Genomic DNA, 19,343 nt, shown 5'->3' on the forward strand with positions numbered 1-19,343 from the left:
GACGCGTGCGGCGGGCTCTGAGGCTCGCGGCGGCGGCGGCTGGCGCCCGGGAGGCCTGGTGGTCGCTGGGCTCTTGTCCAGTGTCCCCGGCGGTGCGCGAGAGAAGATGTTTAGGCGCAGCCTGGATAACCGGTAATTGCCGAGGCCTAGCGGGCCCGGGGCCCCAAACGGGAGGGCTGGCGTGGATGAGGGCGGGCCTCGGCGCGGTTCCGACCCGGGCGGGCGTGCGGAGGGCCGGCGGCGCTGGGCGCCCGGCTCGGGTCTGCGGGCTCCCTCGCGGGCCTGCGCGGCCGGGTGGCGAGACCAGGCCCGGGACGGGGTCCTTGGGGAGGGCTGGCCTCTCCCGGAGACTGTGTGGAGGGGGCGCAAAAAGCGTTTTCAAGGCTGCAGGAAGCCCGGAATGTAAGGGAAGCCATCTCTTCTTGAAGGAGAATGTGGGGCGCTTTGTATCCCCTTTCTTCTCTAGAGACGCTCAGACCAGACAACTACAGGATGCTGTCACAAACGTGGAGAAGCATTTTGGAGAGCTGTGCCAAATCTTTGCTGCCTATGTACGGAAAACGGCCAGACTGAGAGACAAAGCAGACCTTCTGGTGAATGAGATCAACGTGTATGCCTCTACGGAGACCCCAAATTTAAAACAGGGTCTGAAAAACTTTGCTGATGAATTTGCCAAACTTCAGGATTATCGCCAAGCAGAGGTATGAAGTGAGGTCACAGCAGCATTATACTTAGCAATGAGCCCAGTGGATGTAGGAACTACAGTTATAACCTACCTTAACTATAGTGTGATAAACGCATTTTCATGTCTGTAATACCGAATCTACTGAAAGAATTTGATTAACCTTAACGTTTGCAAACCAAACTTTAGGGTGTCTAACGTCTTGAATTTCCCTCACTTTATTTGCCAACTTTGGGGAAGGGGTCCCCAGGTACAGAGAGAGAGTAGTAAATACAGCACCCATGGGAAAGAAGTGTGACTGTCTTATGTGCTCATATGGACATTTAAAAGAATGACAGTGTGAAAGAACGAATTATGTATGAATAAGTGGGTGACATTGTTGATACTTCTTTAGTGAAAAAGCTGAATAAGGGAGCAGAATATTTGGAAGTGAAGTTAGCTGTATGTGTTTCGCTCTGAATGACAAAGGACTTGCTCTAGTAATTGGTTGCCTTCTAGTAGGCAACTCCCTCCCCCCCCCCCCCGCCTTTAATTCTTTGTAAGCACTTAGACATATTTATTTTCTAACTCAGGACACCAGTTCTCAGAAATTGCCAAGTTCAAACTCCATTGCTTTTGTGTTTCTGTCAGTGTTTAAAAAAAATAAAAACATATAACAGAAATTTCAGTTACCAAGAAGTAAAATGAGACTATTAATCTTTGAACCCATCGTTGTTATGCATAGAAAATTTTAAGTAGTAATCACTTTTGGGAGCTTTTTGAGAAAATGTTGAGTCTTTGTCATACACTTTTTTCAGTAACAAGTAATTCCCAGTTATTCATGATAACTGGAGATTTCATGTTTCAAAATTATATTCACAGAAAGTTTGAGGTCCAATTTCAGCCAATAATTTCCCCTTTCTAGAAGAAAATTTATGCTATTTACCAAATAGCAAAGTGATTTACATTTGTTCTCCTTTTATTTTCCTTGCTTACCAAATGGTGGAGGTGCTAATGAACAGTGGCAAAAGGTAGGCAACAAAAAGGAGAGCCCCTGCCCCCAAAAAAAGGAAAAAGAAAAAGGCTTAAATAATCTCTACACTGAATAATCAGTGTATATAGAGCATTAGAAATGGCATAGACTATCATGACAATTCATGGTTTTGATTTTAGGATTCTGGATATTTAAATGCTTGTTAGGAACTTAATTTTTTTCATATCCCTAAATCATTTAAAAATAAAACATTCCTTACAGAAACTCAATATGAAATGAAATATACTAATTGATTATATAAACATGTATATATAAACATGTATCATTTAAAAGCTTCTAGCTGTAATAAAATGTGTTCTAAACAATTAAAGATCTAATATGATTTGTGTTATCTACCCAGAAAAAGTTTGAGTAGCCCAGTTATTTTTCTTATGTGTACTTGTATATATTAAAAAGGTTTCTTTGATGACCTTTACTAGTATGATTAGCAAAAGAAGTCCTTAAATTACTTGATAAAAATTGAAATGTGAAGGTGAAACTTCAATTCTAGATTTAAAAATAATCAGTTTTCCACTTGGTCAAATTGGCTACACTAAGACCACTAGTTTGTTCCCTAGACTTTGATAAGTTAGGTATGGCTCTTATGGAAAAAAATGCAGCTAAAATGATAATCGTTTTTTATTGTTATTGGTGTATTTTTTATTTTATTTATTTATTTATTTATTTGCTTTTGAAAGTTGTGTTTTGATCAGTGTTTTGAGTATGCTGGTTTTTTTTCAGCTTCAATTTTTCTGGAAAGTTGGGCTGTTAGCCATTAGGAGACAGTAACTGTTAAAGATCCAGCATTGCTGCACAGCACAGTGACAATGTATTAAGAACCTGAGATGTCTTAAAACTGACAAGCTCAAGAAGTACTATGAAGACAAATGTGTGGCATGGATGAGTGCCTCAGAAGCCTCATACTGTATACTAGATGTTTTCTGCTTTTTACTGTGACTGACTAGCTTAACAGTTTGTAATGTGTTTAAGAATCAGAATATTAGCAATTTCTGGTGGTTATCCTTAAATGGTGCAATGTTTACCTGAATTTTAAAAAAATATTAATCTTGACAGTAATTATTCAGATATTCTGCACAGGTTTTATTTATTTTTAAATTTTGATGTCTCCATGTTTCTTTTCAGTTGTATTTTATAATAATTTTTAATAGGTTGAAAGACTTGAAGCCAAAGTAATTGAACCTTTGAAAGCTTATGGAACCATTGTAAAAATGAAACGAGTAAGTAGATCCATTTTGTTTTTAAATGAGATAGAGAAATGGGGGAGAGAATTGGTGCGCTGGCACCTATAAACACTGAAATTGAACTCCAGACGCTTGTGTCATCTTATGGGCATGTGAGACTTTGCATGCTTGTGTAACCTTGCATGCTTGCATTTCCTTATGTGTCTAGCTTATGTGGGACCTAGAGAGTAGACCATGGGTCCTTAGGCTTCACAGGCAAGCACCTTAACCACCAAGCCATCTCTCCAGCCGAGGATCCATTTTTTTAGCCATTAGATATTCTACCAAAAAGTTTTCTAGCTCTTTTTAGCTACCAATACCAAGTTGTATTCTTTTTACATACTTTGAAAGATTAATTCTTGGATTTTTGAAAATAATGAAGAATTTCTTTCTTGAGCTTACTAGGTATACTATAGTAGCAAAAGACATAACAATGAAGATTTTAAGATATTTAATATTTACAGACATGGCAATCATTGTTTTACTATACGAATATGTTTATATTTTATTTAAAATCATGTGACATTTGTAATTTTTTTTTTTTTTTTTGGTTTTTTGAGGTAGGATCTCACTCTAGCTCAGGCTGACCTGGAATTCACTATGGAGTCTCAGGGTGGCCTCGAATTCACAGCGATCCTCCTACCTCTGTCTCCTGAGTGCTGGGATTAAAGGTGTGTGCTACCACGCCCAGCTGCATTTGTATGTTTAACATGTCAAATACTATTTTTAAAATCAACTTTATTCAAGTTTAACTTACAGGCACTTTTTTTAAAATTTTTTTTATTTTTTGAGGTAGTGTCTCGCTGTAGCCCAGGCTGAGCTGGAATTCACTATGTAGTCTCAGAGTGGTCTTGAACTCACAGTAATCCTCATCCCTCGGCTTCCCAAGTGCTGGGATAAAAAGGCATGTGCTACTATGCCTGGCAAGTTCTCATTTTAAGTGAGTTTTTATATACCCATGTAACTACCACCACAGTTTCTCTCTCTATATATATATGCATATATATGTTGGTTTTTTACACTGAAATTGTATCATATTTTGAGAGAATATTAAGGAAACACACATGCTTTTAGGTGCACACCCCCCTCTACACACAGATTTTATGGTACTCTTAACTTTAATGGTGTCTATATCAAATAAGAAGTATTCCTTCAGTCTTAAAGTAATTGTCTTTTGGTTTTTTGAGGTAAAGTATCATTCTAGCCCAGGCTGGTCTGGAATTCACTATGTAGTCTCAGGCTGGCCTTGAACTCACAGTGATCCTACTACCTCTGCCTCCCAAGAACTGGGATTAATGGTGTGCGTACAGCAGAAGTTTTTTATTAACAAAAATTCTTATTTGCAGGAAGACCTCAATGCAACATTAGTAGCAAGAAATCGAGAAGCCAAGCAGTTAACTCAGTTAGAAAGAACACGTCAACGAAATCCATCTGATCGACATGTCATTGTATCCTTTGAAATTTGGTCTTAAAAATGTAAGGTATGCAGTACAAAAGTAAATGTGTATAGAAATCAGACCTTTTGGGCTGGAGAGATGGTTAAGGTGCTTGCCTGCTAAGCCTAAAAACTCATGTTCAAATCTCCAGGTCCCATATAAGCCAGACATAGTGACACAAGTATGCAATGTCATACATACACACAAGGGGGTTAAATGTGTATGGAGTTCATTCACAGTGGCTGAAGGCCCTGGCACACCTATTTTCTCTCTCTCAAACTAAATTAAAAAAAAATAAATCATACATTTCTAATTCCAACTATATGGAGAATTTTAATGTTTAGGAATTCTCATTATAATAATTAACTACTTGTAAAGTGCTTATACAACCTCAGTCATCTTAGTTTTCCATGATAGACTCTCACCAAGAAAAAAAGAAACACTCAGAAATGCAGATTATTTCCATAGAATAAAATCAAAATTCTGCAGTGAATGCTAATAGCTCCATCCATGTCCTCTCTGCCCCACCTTTGAGAAAAGGAAAGAAAAAAAACCCAATAATTTCTTTCATCTAAAACAGGAAAAAAATTACATGAAACCATAGTTATACTTTAAGCCAAAGACCCTCAGGAGATTTAAGAGTATAATTGACATATGCAGCTGAACAGAGTTCCAAATAGGAGAGTCTGCTGAAGCAAGGTAGTTCTGATAAGCGTGACTACTACAATGAAAATGTGCTTTGTGCATGACAACAAAATCATTCCAGCAACATTTATATGATACTCCTTCTAATGTTGTTACTGCCCAGCTCATCTAGAAACCACATGAGGAGTGGCTCTTTGGGGACATTTGAGGTTCCAGAACATCTCCATTTCTGAGGGAATTCTTTGAGCAATGATTGGGGGCTACACAAACTGTATGGTCCTTATTTGGGACATACACCCAACATGCAAGTTGTGGAGCCAGAAGTGCCCATTGAAGACAGGGACATATATTTACTAGACAGTTTGTGAGGCTTCAGACCTCAAGCTGGCAATTATATCCTGTTTTCATGTATGTCATGTGGATCAGAGGATGCTGAAAAATTCACAACTGACAGAGATTTCCTGGGCAAACACAAGGGAGAGTCAGCACTGATTAAGCCAGAGATCAAATTCATTTTGTTCTTGAAAGAGGAAGGGAAGACAGGCAGAAATATAACATCTGGAACCTTCAGCAGTTGGCACTTGAATCAGGAGCATTGTTATAGAGGATGTAGTCTTAGGGCATACATGAAACAGTTCTGTGGGCTTACAGGATAGGGAAAACACAACAGATGCTATTATCACTAAAGGTGAATTGATTTACAATTACAGATTTTGAGGATTTGAGCAAGGAAAAATGGATGATCTACATATAAATGTATACAACATAAGAATATTCAGTCATAGAATTATATTTTTACCAGACAGGCTCTTAAAATCTACCCCACTTTCTACTCAGATGTATGATGAAGTATTTCTGGTTGACAAAGATAATCATAGAGTACTACCTGCTCACACCAAGGCTTCAAGTGACTTTGAACAGGCTTTCTGTAACAGTTTGGAAAATAACAGTTTGGCTTCCCTTATTGTTACACGATAGTCTTGTTCACAAAGTTGTGTCTTAATATTGCAATAACGTTTGCATTTTAAAATTTTAAGAATTTTTCATGAATGTTATACATAATACAAATGTGTATTCTTTTCTATGACTGGTTCTATGGCGCCAGATAATTCTTTTTTGTTTTGTTTTTTTTTTTTTTTTTTTTTTTTTTGGTTTTTCGAGGTAGGGTCTCACTCTGGTCCAGGCTGACCTGGAATTAACTCTGTAGTCTCAGGGTGGCCTTGAACTCACGGCGATCCTCCTACCTCTGCCTCCCGACTGCTGGGATTAAAGGCGTGCGCCACCACGCCCGGGCACCAGATAATTCTGGTGCTCAGGTAAAAGTATGAGACTTTCAGAGATGGGTAAGTTGCTAGTGGGTGAGACATAAAGGGTCCAGCTATGGCTTCTCCTTCCCCATACATTCCAAGTTAACAAACTCTACATGTACTTTCAAATTTAAAGATGAGGCCGGGTGTGGTGGTACACGCCTTTAATCCCATCACTTGAGAAACAGAGATAGGAGGATCTCTGAGAGTTCGAGGCCATCCTGAGACTACATAGTGAATTCCAGGTCAGCCTGAGCTAGAGTGAGACCCTACTTCAAAAAAAATTTTAAACATAAGGGGCTGGAGAGATGGCTCAATAGTTAAGGCACTTGCCTGCAAAACCTAACAACCCCGGTTCAGTTTCCCAGTACTCACATAAAGCCAGATGTACAGTGACACATGTATCTGGAGTTCATTTGCAGAGGCTGGAGGCCCTGGCATGCCCATTTTCCCTCTCTGTCTTTCTGCTGTACTACAAATAAATTTTTTTTTAAATTAAAGATGAAAACATTAGTAAATGGGGTAAGAATTATAATGAAATTGTCACAAAACTGTGTGTTTCATGCAATAAGGAATTACTAAGAATTAATTTGCTTAAATCTTCTCAACAGAAGATGAATAAACATCCAGTAAATAACAGCTACTTTTTCATAATCTTCACAGGATCTCTTTTTGGCACGTAAATTTCCTGTGAAGAGTCTTTAAAAGAAAATTCCCCAAGCCCAACAATACAGAGAAATGTTCTTAATACTAGTTATGATTAAGTTGAAAGTTTCTATGGCTTTTAAATATACTCCATATGTAAATTTATATAGATACAAAAGATACAAATGAATATATATATATATTAATTTTTTTGTTTATTTAGTAATTTGAGAGCAACAGAGAGGAGGAGGGAAGGAGGGAGGGGGGCGGGAAGAATGGGCACGCCAGGGCTTCCAGCCACTGCAAAAACTCCAGATGCATGCGCCCCCTTGTGCATCTGGCTAACGTGGTTCCTGGGGAATCAAGCCTCATATGGGGGTCCTTAGGCCTCACAGGCAAGCCCTTAACCACTAAGCCATCTCTCCATCCCACAAATGAATATATTTTTAAGTGCTTAGTATATTGAAGTTATGTAGTTAAGCTAATTCTAAGAATAATTCTATAGAAGTATGTAATTTTATTAGAAATGTTTCTTCTTAATATTTTATTTTTATTTATTTATTAATTTGACAGAGAAAGAGGGAGAGAGACTGGGCCAGGGCCTTCAGCCACTGCAAAGGAACTCCAGATGTATGCTCCCCCTTGTGCATCTGGCAAACGTGGGTCCTGGGGAATCAAACCTGGGTCCTTTGGCTTTGCAGGCAAACACCTTAACTGCTAAGCCATCCCTCCAGGCCAAAAATGTTCCTTTTGAAGTATATATTTTCCTTTACAAAAAATTTCAGTCACAGGTAGGTGATGGTGTGTCATGAAGTGGATCTTATTTAAAAACCGTGGGGAGTAAGGATATGGTTATGTAGGTAAAGTCCTTCCCATTAAGACCTGAGTTTAGATCTGTAGCACCCACGTAAAAAAAAAACAAAAAACGCCAGGTGTGCTTGGTGTGGTGGCTCACGCCTTTAATCCCAGCACTCGGGAGGGAAGGCAGAGGTAGGATGATCACTGTGAGTTCTAGGCCACCCTGAGACTATAGAGTGAATTCCTCAGCCTGAGCTAGAGTGAGAACCTACCTCGAAAACAAAAACAAACAAACAAAAAAATGCTAGTGTGGTGTTGCATGCCTGTCATCCCAGCACTGGAAAGGCAAAGACAGAACAATTGGGCCTTGCTGGCTAGCTAGCTAGTCTAGCTGAATCAGTGATCTATCTCCAAGTACAGTAAGAGACTGTCTCAGAAATAAGGTGGAGCGTGGTTGAGGCAGACACTCGACATCAGCCTCTGGCCTAAACACACACATTTATGTATGTGTCCATATATGAAGATTCATACCACACAGACATGTACCCATTTATGAACATGAATAAAACACATGTACATATTTACAAAAAAGAATACAATGGCTAAATGTTAAAATATTGCATGTTTCAAAATGTTAATGGAAAATGCCAATTTTTTTCTGTGATTAAGTGATAGATGAGACTTCTGAGCAAATATAATTCTAGCGTAAGGAGCAAAACATTATTATAAAGTATTTAACATGAAAATTGAAGCATATCTTTTAACTTGGCTGTTAATAGATGAGAAAGATATTTAATATTTTGGGGTATTCTAAAAAAAGATATGCTTAAAAAATATGCGGTTAAATTATACTTAGCAATACTACTGCCATTGTACTTGGCTGGTGCATTCTTCACATGCAAATAAGGCAACTTGGAAGCCAGGTTTTACTTTTTTTACTTGGAATGAACTATGTAGTCTCAGGGTGACCTTGAATTCATGGAGATTCTCCTACCTCTGCCTCCCGCCTGAGTGCTGGGATTAAACGAGTGTGCCACCACACCCCGCTCCAGGTTTTACAATTTTATCTAGCTTGAATTCAAGTTAAATAGCAATATGTGGCTAGTGGTGAGGATACTGACTACAATAGAGATTTAAATAGTAAAAGAACATTATCATGTATAAAGAACACTGTTAAGGGCTGGAGAGATGGCTTAGCGGTTAAGCGCTTGCCTGTGAAGCCTAAGGATCCCGGTTCGAGGCTCGATTCCCCAGGTCCCACGTTAGCCAGATGCACATGAGGGCGCAAGCGTCTGGAGTTCGTTTGCAGTGGCTGGAGGCCCTGGTGCACCCATTCTCTCTCTCTCCTCTCCCTATCTGCCTCTTTCTCTGTCTGTCATTATCAAATAAATAAAATTAAGAAAATTTTTTTAAAAAAATAGAACACTGTTAAAACTTGCCATTTAGGGAATGGGGAGATGGATGAGTGGTTAAAGACACTTGCTCCCAAGCTTGCCAGCCTGTTTAATTTTCTAGCACCCATGTGAAGCTGGACTCAAACCCAAAGTGCCAACATCAACAGGAGGTGGAGCCAAGAAAATCCAGAAGCTCACAGATTAGCTAGGCTGCCATACTCAGCAGAATAAAACAAGGTGGACTCTCTCAGACAGGGTAGAGAGGACAAATCCCTTAAGAGTGTACACAAAACTCCACATACATTATAGACCACATATACCCATGCAAACACAAAACTTGTCATCCTAATATATTAGTTGAAGGTTTATACATTTTTGTAATCAGAAACCCAAATAAAAATGTAATGCTAGCTTTAGAGAATTCTACAAGTAAGCGGGGTGTGGTAGTAACTGCCTGCAATCCCAGCACTTGGGAGGAAAAGGAATTCAGGAGTTCAAGGTCATCAGCTACATAGAAATTTCAAGGCTAGCCTGGGCTACTGAATTTCAAAACTACAGCAAAAGAAAATGTACAAGTACAAATCTCATGCTAAAATGTCTGTAGTGTATATTCTACTCCACTTGATTATAGAATTGAAAACAATGCTGGGCGTGGTGGCGCATGCCTTTAATCCCAGCACTTGGGAAGCAGAGGTAGAAGGATTGTTGTGAGTTCGAGGCCACCCTGAGACTCCATAGTGAATTCCAGGTCAGCCTGAGCTAGAGTGAGACCCTACCTTGAAAACCAAAAAAAAAGAAAAGAAAAGAAAATATTTAATGCAGCTGGGTGTGACATAGATGATTGCAGCACTGGGGAAGCAAAGGCAGGAGACTCATGACTTAAAGGCCAGTCTGGGCTAGTGAGTGAAGTCTTGCTCCCCCCATAAAAAACAAGAAAAATATTTAATGCATTTTGAGAATACTAAACAAGTGTTAAGATTTCATTCTCAAGGACTTTAGTGATGCTTAAAAAAAGTGAGATTCTCAGTTGTAGAAATTGTTAAGAGCTATAGATTTTACTATGTGCTCTCTCCTCAGTCCTTTCCAAAGATTTATTTCACTTAATCCATTAAGTATTTCTGTGATATAAACTATATTACAGATTGAAACAGTATGAGAGCTCTGAAATATTTGTTAGTAAGTCACAGTTCCTTTGGGGTGAGAAGGGAGTTAGGAGAAACAAAGAAAAGGATATGTAAGATAAATGGCCCAAACTGAAGTAGAGAGAAACAGAAAATGGTTTTGCAAATCATCCACAGGTGACAGGCAAAAAGGTCTATAGAAAGAGAATTTGTTTTCAGGTTGACTCACATCACTTAATAAAGCTCTTTTGTCAATATATCCTATATAGATCTCTACTATATAAGGAAAATATGCTGAACAATTCAGACTTTATGCCAAAAATCCAATACTGCAATGGTAACATTTACCAATGGATTCAACTCAGCAGATTCTGATTTGATTTTTTTTTTATATCTTCATTTGGGGGGGGTGGGTAACTTTATAGGCAGAAACTGAATTACAAAGAGCTACAATGGATGCTACCCGAACAACTCGTCACCTGGAAGAAACTATTGACAATTTTGAAAAGCAGAAAATAAAAGACATAAAGGTAATTAACTATTGAGACTCAAAGTATGTTTTCTAACTTTACTTTTTATGAAAAATTGAATGTACTGATCTTTTTTTAGCCTGTAGTTAAAAAAAAAAAAGCAAGCTACAGCTCAAAATAGATTTTGCTTATGAATGTGATAAAGGGGCTATATTCCCAACTGAGGCCAGACTTTTTTAATTAACAAGAACATGCTTTTATGTATCAGGAACCATTTTAGACACTATACAAATTATATATCAATTTTCATAGCAATCAGAATATGAGGCAATATTAAGAAATGGCAGTTAAATGTGCTTGCTTGCAAAGCCTGCCAGCCTGAGTTCAATTCCCAAGCCAACCATATAAGCCAGGCACAAAAAGTAGCTCGAACATATGGCATCTATTTGCAGTGGCAAGAAACGTGTGTGTGTGTGTATACACAGACTTTTTTTCAAAAAAGAAATGAAGCAGAAAGATGAAATAATTATCAGATTATGTCAATCAAATATGAGGTGTAACTTAGTTTTTAAGTCTGTCACTTCCATTTTAGTACACTACCATTAACATCTGTACCATAAAACTTTGTAATAGCTACATTATTTTCAAAGATACAAAAATAACCAGCTATATAAATTTACATTCTGTATGAGTAAGTGGTTTATTCAAAAATCACAGTAATTGTGACACCAGCAGATTTGACTTGTCAAGATCATAAAAATCAGCAGGTGTTTAGTGGGTACTTCGTAGGTGATTTAAAAAAAAAATCTAAAGGATTGCTACAACTATCTTAGATACTTAAAAATCTTTACTTAAGAATGTCTTCTTGATGCACTGCAAAGTTTCTTGCAATTTTATAAAGAAATTTTTGTTAGCTTGTTACCAGTCAAATGTTGTCTGCTACTTGATTTATAATTCATCTCTAAATCGATGAAATAGCATTGACCTGTTTTTTTAACCATAGTTTTAAAATGTTTCAGAACTTCATTCAGCCTCTCAAATCAGTGTACAATCATATAAAAGCAAACTGTGTATGTGTGTGTGTGTACACACACATGTATGTAAAAGCTACACACACACACACAAACAACAAAAATAAAATCTAGTCAGGCTGCCCTGAAACAACTTTTATCAAGTTCTAGAATTCTACAATTGCTGTCATACTCTCATAGAGGCCCAGGTAGGTTTTAACCTGAGCATTGAGAAGGTAGTTACACCTGATTTTGTCACCACCAAAGCGTGATGGAGTCATACCATTTTTTTTCTTTTGCTCCACCAATGTTCCTTGGGCCTACAATTTTTTTTTTTCACATATAGAAGTTACCTTCATCTGTGGGTTCACTATTGTGTTCCACCTTCATGCTGACTTTCTCTATAGATGTTGTGAATTCCCTGGCCATTACTGAGTACACAACTGGGGAAGAGGTGAGTTCTGAGAATATTCTGAATTAGGAAATGGCAGTGTATCCAAGCTTCTCTTCTGGTTTACAGTATCATGCCCCTCAAAAAGAAAAAGTCCCCTAATAGTTACAAGGGAAAAATAAGAAGGGGAGGACCCTTCACTTTTAAATAAACAGATGTAGTTCAAAGTATACATCATTGCTTTTAATCTCAGTTGTGCAGTATTTTCCATTTACCATGCTTGCAAGACTTAACCTTATTGTAGCAAGCAACACTTCGTTGTTTTAATTGTATGGATATTACATGTTGATCCATTCATCTGTCATTGGACATTGTTTCCATTTTGTGGCTATTAGTGCTAATTTAAGCATTCATGCACAAATTTTTATATAGACATATTTTCATTTCTTGGATATATACCTAGAAATGAAATAAATGGATTATATGGTAACTGTTTAACCATTTGAGGAATAGACTGTTCTGAAGTGTTGCATCATTGTACATTTCATCTGCCATTATGTAAGGTATCTTTTCTTGTTTGTTTGTTTGTTGTTTTTCAAGGTAGGGTCTCACTCTAGCTCAGGCTGACCTGGAATTCATTATGTAATCTCAGGGTGGCCCCAAACTCATGCAATCCTCCTACCTGTGCCTCCCGAGTGCTGGGATTAAAGGTGTGCACCACCACACCTGCCTTATGTAAGGACTCTTAACTCTCTCTATCCTCTGTAGTCTTGATTGTAGACATGGTGTGTATAAAGTATTAGCCTGCATTCCCCAGTGATACTTATGGTTGTATATATTTTCCTTGGTGAAAGGGCTGTTTAGATCACTTATCCCTATTTTCAATCAATTGGGTTGTCTTTATTATAGGGCTGTAAGTTTTATATGTATTTTGGAAACAAGTGCCGTACTAGATACATGTTGTCAGTTTCTTGATGGTGCCACATGAAGCTGCAGCTTTCAGTGCCCATGCAGCCCTTTCTTCCTTGTTGTGCTCTAGCACCACAGCTAACAGTCCATTGCCAAATGTGAGGTGGTGATTTCTTCCAGCTTCAGTAGTTTTATAAACTTTACTCTTACATTTAGTCTATGATCCACTTATTTTTATATGGTATAAGCTAAACATTACATTTCATTCTTTTGTATTTGAATATCCAACTGTCACCTTACCATTTAGAGACGACACTTGTTCTACTGCCCCATGAGTTGCCTTTGCAAGCTTGCTGAAAATTAGTTGACATTTTTTATTTCAGGACTCACTCTTTTATTGATCCTCTGAGTGTGTTCTTATATAGTCTCACATTCCTATGTGAGTTTTTTAAAATCCTTTTTGATTAGGAACTGAGAGAAACCAATAACTAAGAAAGTAATTGCCAACCCTGGTCAGAACCATCCAACCTCTAAGGTATCCTTGTCTGTTAGGAGGTGCCTAGTGTGAAATTCAAAGTTGTATCTAACCATAGTGCTGCTAAACCAGTACACTATGCCTTCTGTGGCCTACACATAGTATAGATTATTGTTGTGCATGGTTCTCTCACCTCAAAACACAGTCTTGCCGGGCGTGGTGGCGCTCGCCTTTAATCCCAGCACTTGGGAGGCAGAGGTAGGAGGATCACCATGAGTTCGAGGCCACCCTGAGATGACAGAGTTAATTCCAGGTCAGCCTGGACCAGAGTGAGACCCTACCTCAAAAAACCAAAAAAAAAAAAAAAAAACCAAAAAAAACACACAGTCTTTTCTTACTCTAAAGTTACTAAAATACTAGCTTTTAACCATATAGTATTAGAGCACATAGTGACATCCATTTTAGTCAGATCTTCTCTATCTGCTAATTACCAGGTACAAAGGGAAGTAAGACAGAAATGAATGTTGATATAAGATTTGTATAAATTTTAATGTCTTGCTCTTAAAAAGTCTTTACAGCTATTTCATATTTTGTGTTGTAGAAAAACATACATTGGCCTTTCATAAAATAAACTTACTAAATAACACCATTTAAGTGACTTTAAATGTAATTCTTTGTTTTCTAGAATATATTTTCAGAATTTATCACAATTGAAATGTTATTTCATGGCAAAGCTTTAGAGGTCTACACTGCTGCCTACCAAAATATACAAAAGATTGATGAGGATGAAGATTTAGAGGTAGGACTATGTCTAAGCTCAGTTCCTCTTCTGGTATGGAAATCTTCCAGAGGGCATTAGTTTGTAGTTGTATAGCTGTATGCATTGAATTTATAATATTGTGTGCAATCTTCAATAGATTAACTCTTGTTGATTTCTCTATATTTTAACAATGATGATTACTTGCTTCCAAATTCTTAAGGTTTATTTCACGGTTTTAAAAAAAGATCAAGCTTTTCTCATCAATTGTAAAGTAATGGCAAATGTTTACATAGATTAGGCAGATTTATGTATTTAGCTATGTTACCCTGATCACCAACTTTTAAATGTACTATGGATGAGCAATCTGAAACACAAAACTTCCCAGAGAATAGCTAGTTAAGTAGCAGAGGTGGAAGTCAAATCCAGACTAGTGCAATGCTTAATCCTCTGTATACAGTACCAGAAGCATAGTTCTACATAAACTGTTTCCTGCAAGAATACAGAGTGGCAGGTGCAATCCCCTACCTTCCACCAAAACTGGAGTTCCCTTGAATATATTCAGTTTCCTTTTTCTGATACCCTTTATAGGCCATTCCTAAACTGATGTTAAACTTCTTTTTAAAAAATACTTTATTTTTACTTATTTGACAGAGCATGCGAGAGCAAGCACGTGAATGGGCATGCCAGGCCCTCCAGCCACTGCAAATGAACTCCAGATGTGTGTGCTCAACTAACGTGGGTCTTGGGAAATCAAACCTGGGTCCTTTGGCTTTGTAGGCAAACGCTTTAACCACTAAGCCAACCCTCCAGCCCTGATGTCAAACTTCTTCCAAGATTTTTACCCCTTAAGATTTTCCTTCTCATTTCAGAAGCCCTAGCTATCTTTTACACTATTTCCTTTGTTATTTCTTGTACCACTCCTCATTAGCTTAATAATCTGGGGAGGAGACACCCAGGGACTCTACAGGTCTTATGAAGAGTTGTGTGGTGATGTGCTTTTGAAATGTCATCCTCCTGTTTTCTAGTGGAATAATAAGCAAGCTAACTTCTTCACCTCAGCTTTCTACTAACAGAAAAATTGCTTACTTCCTAAGAAGTTTGATGAACAACTGTTTATTCAACACCTGTTATGGCAAGCACGATTCTAGAGAAACAGTCTGTGTTGTCAAAACAGGAAATCAAATCTTCCAGGAAGGTCAGACAGTGAAAAGAAGATTCTTTGCAGCTATTTAAAATTTATGATGTAAACAATTTGAGTATACTGTGTGTGTTATGGAGGGTTCCAAATTATCTTGAAGTTCAAAGAAGCTTGAGAGATGAAGAAACCCAGTAAACACTTTCAGTCAGAAGGTATAGGCCCAGAAACATGTTACGAATAGAGGAATGAACTTTAAACATTTAGCCCAGTACAGGGACAGTCACTTGTTGAATGAACTAGAGCTTTCAACTATCATTGTTACGCCATCTAGTATGGTGACATAGCAGGAAGGCAGTTAGTTTAGGAAGAATTGTGGGTCGAGGGGAAGTTAAATTACATCCTATAGGCCCCAAGAGGAACAGCATCCTATAAATGCAAGGTTTCTTAAGAAAATATGCAGAGAGGGAAATAAAACAAACTTGCTTTTCTTCAAGGTAGTCTCCTGTTCCAATAGCAGCTAATTTTCTGAAGTTAAGCACTACAGTTGCTTTACATGCCATCTTACCTAGTTGTTGACATGAAAAGTAATTCTCAGGCCCATTTTCTCCTTCAAAAATTATTCTATGCAGTCATTTCAGAGACTATTCAAATCTTCAGATTTACCTCTAGATCTTGGGTCATGTTGGAAAATAAATTAATTGCCAATACATAAATCTTTGTAAAACCAATTGGTTTGCCACAAAAAGGTTAATTTTAGTATTTAGTTGATTTAGACTTTCATATGTAGTACTTTATCATCGTCTAGTTCCTTACTTATTTTTATCTTTGCTAGAAACATTTAAGAAAAGGAATGTTCAAGCAAAAAATACATTTATTCCAAATCCCAACTGATTGAGTCATTCAGCTATTGTACTAGATGTGTCAGTATTCATGTCTTCTGGCTTCAAAGCAAAACACTGATCCTAACTTGTCAACCTAATTAATATCTCCGAATTGCCCTAAAACCCCATTCTTGCCTTCTGTATTTTAACCCTTTATTTTTATATTCTATACTTCTGTATGGTTTAGAATGCGTGGAGAAGACATCTTTTACTTTGATCCTTTTCTCTAGAACATACTAAGTTCATATTATTCATCAGGCAAAAGTGAATTTAACTAACAGAATTTGAAGGTATTGCCAAAATAAAAGTCTAGTTGTGAGCTGGAGAGATGGCCTAGTGGTGGTTAAGGCACTTGCCTATAAAGCCTAAGGACTTCTCCAGGTCCCATGTAAGCCAGGTAGTGATGCATGTGTCTGGAATTTGTTTGCAGTGGCTGGAGGCACTGGCATGCCCATTCGTATTCTCTCTCTCCCCTTCCACTCTCCCTCAAATAAATAAATAAACAAATAAATAATATTTTTTAAAAGACTAGCTGTGCCAAGAGTGGGGGCATACATCTTTAGTACCAGTACTCAGGAGGCTAAGACAGGAGGATCTCTGAGTTTGAGGCCAACATCAGACTACACAGTGAATTCCAGGTCAGCCTGGGCTAGAACAAGACCCTACCTTGAAAAACCAAAAAAGAGAAGGAATGTTAAAGAGACATGTTTAATCAAAAATCATGAAATAACTACCCTTTAGAATAAGAACAATAGGAGCTATGACTAGAAAATAAGGGAAAGATAACATTTGACTTGGCTCTTAAGGATGAGTAAGTCTTCTGGGATCTTGGGCTGAGGGACCAGCATTACAGAACCACAGTATAATGTATATGCTGCATGCAGGTTAGATATGTAGGTTAGAAGTAGAGTGGTAGATATGTTTGAATGCCTTAGGTTTTGAAGGTCAAATGAGCATTTAACTCCAATATCAAAAGCCACAAAAAGTTTTTTTAATGTAGAAATAATATATGTTGTTCTTCAGTAACTTAAGTTTGAGTAAGATATTTTTAAAAGAGGTATGTAGTCAAAATAGGAGTACCTTTGGTTACACATTTAAGAAGAACCCAAGGTTCTAGTTTAGGTTACTGGGTATAAAACCTTTCATTATAAAGCTGAGTCTAGACCTGTACTGTCCAGTACAGTAACTACTAGGTATATATGCCTATTTAAACTTAAATATAGTAAAAGTTCAGTTCCTCCTCCATAGCAACTACATTTTAAGTGCTTAGTAGCCATATATGGCCAAGGACCTTTTGGACATAACAGAATATCAAACATTTCCATCATCTCAGAACAAACACGCTCTTGGAATAGGGTAGGTCTAGAAGACAAAGTAGTTGGGAATATGAATATGGCTGTACAAAGAGAATTGGTTGATTAGCTGACAGCCATTGAAATGACCTTTCAAGGAAACTTTTTCATAAGGTGACCCAAACCCTTAGCCATATTTAAGATGTAAGCTTTACAGGAGATGAAAAGAAGTGGGCCAGCTGACACAAGTTGCATAGTTGGGTGGTGGCATGGGAGGATGGTGTCAAGGAAAATAAAGATGAGGATTTTGGTAATTTGGCAAGAGCAATTTTTGTGGAATGGGAAAGCCCAATCCTTGTAAAATGAAGTAAATAAGCTGGGCTTGGTGGCACACGCCTTTAATCCCAGCACTTGGGAGGCAGAGGTAGGAGGATTGTCATGAGTTCAAGGCCACCCTGAGATTACAGAGTTAATTCCAGGTCAGCCTGGACCAGAGTGAGACCCTACCTCGAAAAAGCCAAAATAATTAATTAATTAATTAATTAATTAAAAATGAAGTAAATAATTTAAAAGTTTTTTAAAAGTTTAACCTTGAAATGATAATTAAAACACCAAGCATATGCTTGTTTTCTAGAATAACATGCTATCAAAATAAGAAAAGCTGGGCATGGGGGCATATGCCTTTTTCCCTAGCACTCTGGAAGCTCATGTAGCAGGATCACCAGTTTAGAGGCCAGCCTAGCATACAGTAAAATGGAGAGAATGAAATACAGGGTTTGAAGGGGAAAAGGTGAAGAAACTCATATCTGATAATCTTGACCATTCATCTGTATGTTGGAAACATAAGGGAGAAGAAGGGAGACAGAAAAGTTTAAAAGTGGTATCATTTAGGCTGACAAGATAACTGTCAGAAAATCCTCAAGCATGAGGGTCTCAGTCTGATCCTGTTCCCATGTAAAAATTGGGCATAATATTGGTGTAGGCATTACAATCCCTGAGATTCAGTGGCCAACCAATCTAGCCTACTTGGTGAATCCAGACTAATGAGACTTATCTCAAAAGAAAGGTGGACCAGGTTCATAAGAACCACTCTCCAAGGTGTGACTAATATTTGAAAGTACTGTCTCAAGCAAAAGAACTGATAGGTCATGGCAGTCCAAATCCTAATGAGGTTGGTATCCACGTTTTAGTGGCTCTGATACATTCTTTGTGCATAGCAGTCCTGCAGTTCAGTGAATTTAAACTGATGAGAGTTGTGGCTAGGCAAAGCAAAAAAAGTTAAACGTTTGAGCTACAGCTGCCCTACCAGTTTGGTATACTGAGCCCAAACCTTTTGCAATAGCCTGACAAAAGCACTTAATGACTGATTCTTATGACCACTGCTTAACATCTCTCATCAACCTGCATGTTTCAAATAGAAGAATTTACACTTACCTTTGGAATATTTGTTCTTTACCCCTTATATTTACAATAACTTGGATTTTGGTCCATGAGAGGTTGCTTTAAAAAAATCTTAACTAAGAGCATAACTTACGCAATTAGATTTTCATTTAGTATCTACTTTATAATGTTGTTTTATCATTGCAATAGGTTTTCCGAAATTCTCTGTATCCACCAAATTATTCATCTCGTTTAGATATTGTAAGAGCAAATTCAAAGTCACCACTTCAGCGACCACTGTCAACTAAGTGTGTATCTGGAACAGGACAGGTGAGCTGAAAGGTGTTGGAATTTGA

General features: G+C 37.8%; 1 protein-coding gene across 3 annotated transcripts in view; it reads left to right on the top strand.

The window, feature by feature from the left end:
- Nucleotides 1–19,343, top strand: part of Cibar1 (CBY1 interacting BAR domain containing 1) — a 21,028-nt gene continuing 1,685 nt past the window's right edge. For 2 of the 3 annotated variants that reach the window (XM_045142731.1, XR_006635716.1), the window contains exons 1-9: nt 1–132; nt 467–701; nt 1,684–1,692; nt 2,864–2,932; nt 4,282–4,383; nt 7,754–7,759; nt 10,707–10,811; nt 14,222–14,335; nt 19,198–19,317. In XM_045142731.1, the coding sequence (XP_044998666.1) occupies nt 107–132; nt 467–701; nt 1,684–1,692; nt 2,864–2,932; nt 4,282–4,383; nt 7,754–7,759; nt 10,707–10,811; nt 14,222–14,335; nt 19,198–19,317 (786 nt within the window). In that variant the 5' untranslated portion in view covers nt 1–106. The remainder of the gene's footprint in view (nt 133–466; nt 702–1,683; nt 1,693–2,863; nt 2,933–4,281; nt 4,384–7,753; nt 7,760–10,706; nt 10,812–14,221; nt 14,336–19,197; nt 19,318–19,343) is intronic. The other variant, XM_004657029.2, reaches the window with a different exon arrangement.

This window comes from Jaculus jaculus, chromosome 2 (assembly GCF_020740685.1).
Source record: "Jaculus jaculus isolate mJacJac1 chromosome 2, mJacJac1.mat.Y.cur, whole genome shotgun sequence".
In the NCBI taxonomy this organism is placed as follows: Eukaryota; Metazoa; Chordata; class Mammalia; order Rodentia; family Dipodidae; genus Jaculus; species Jaculus jaculus.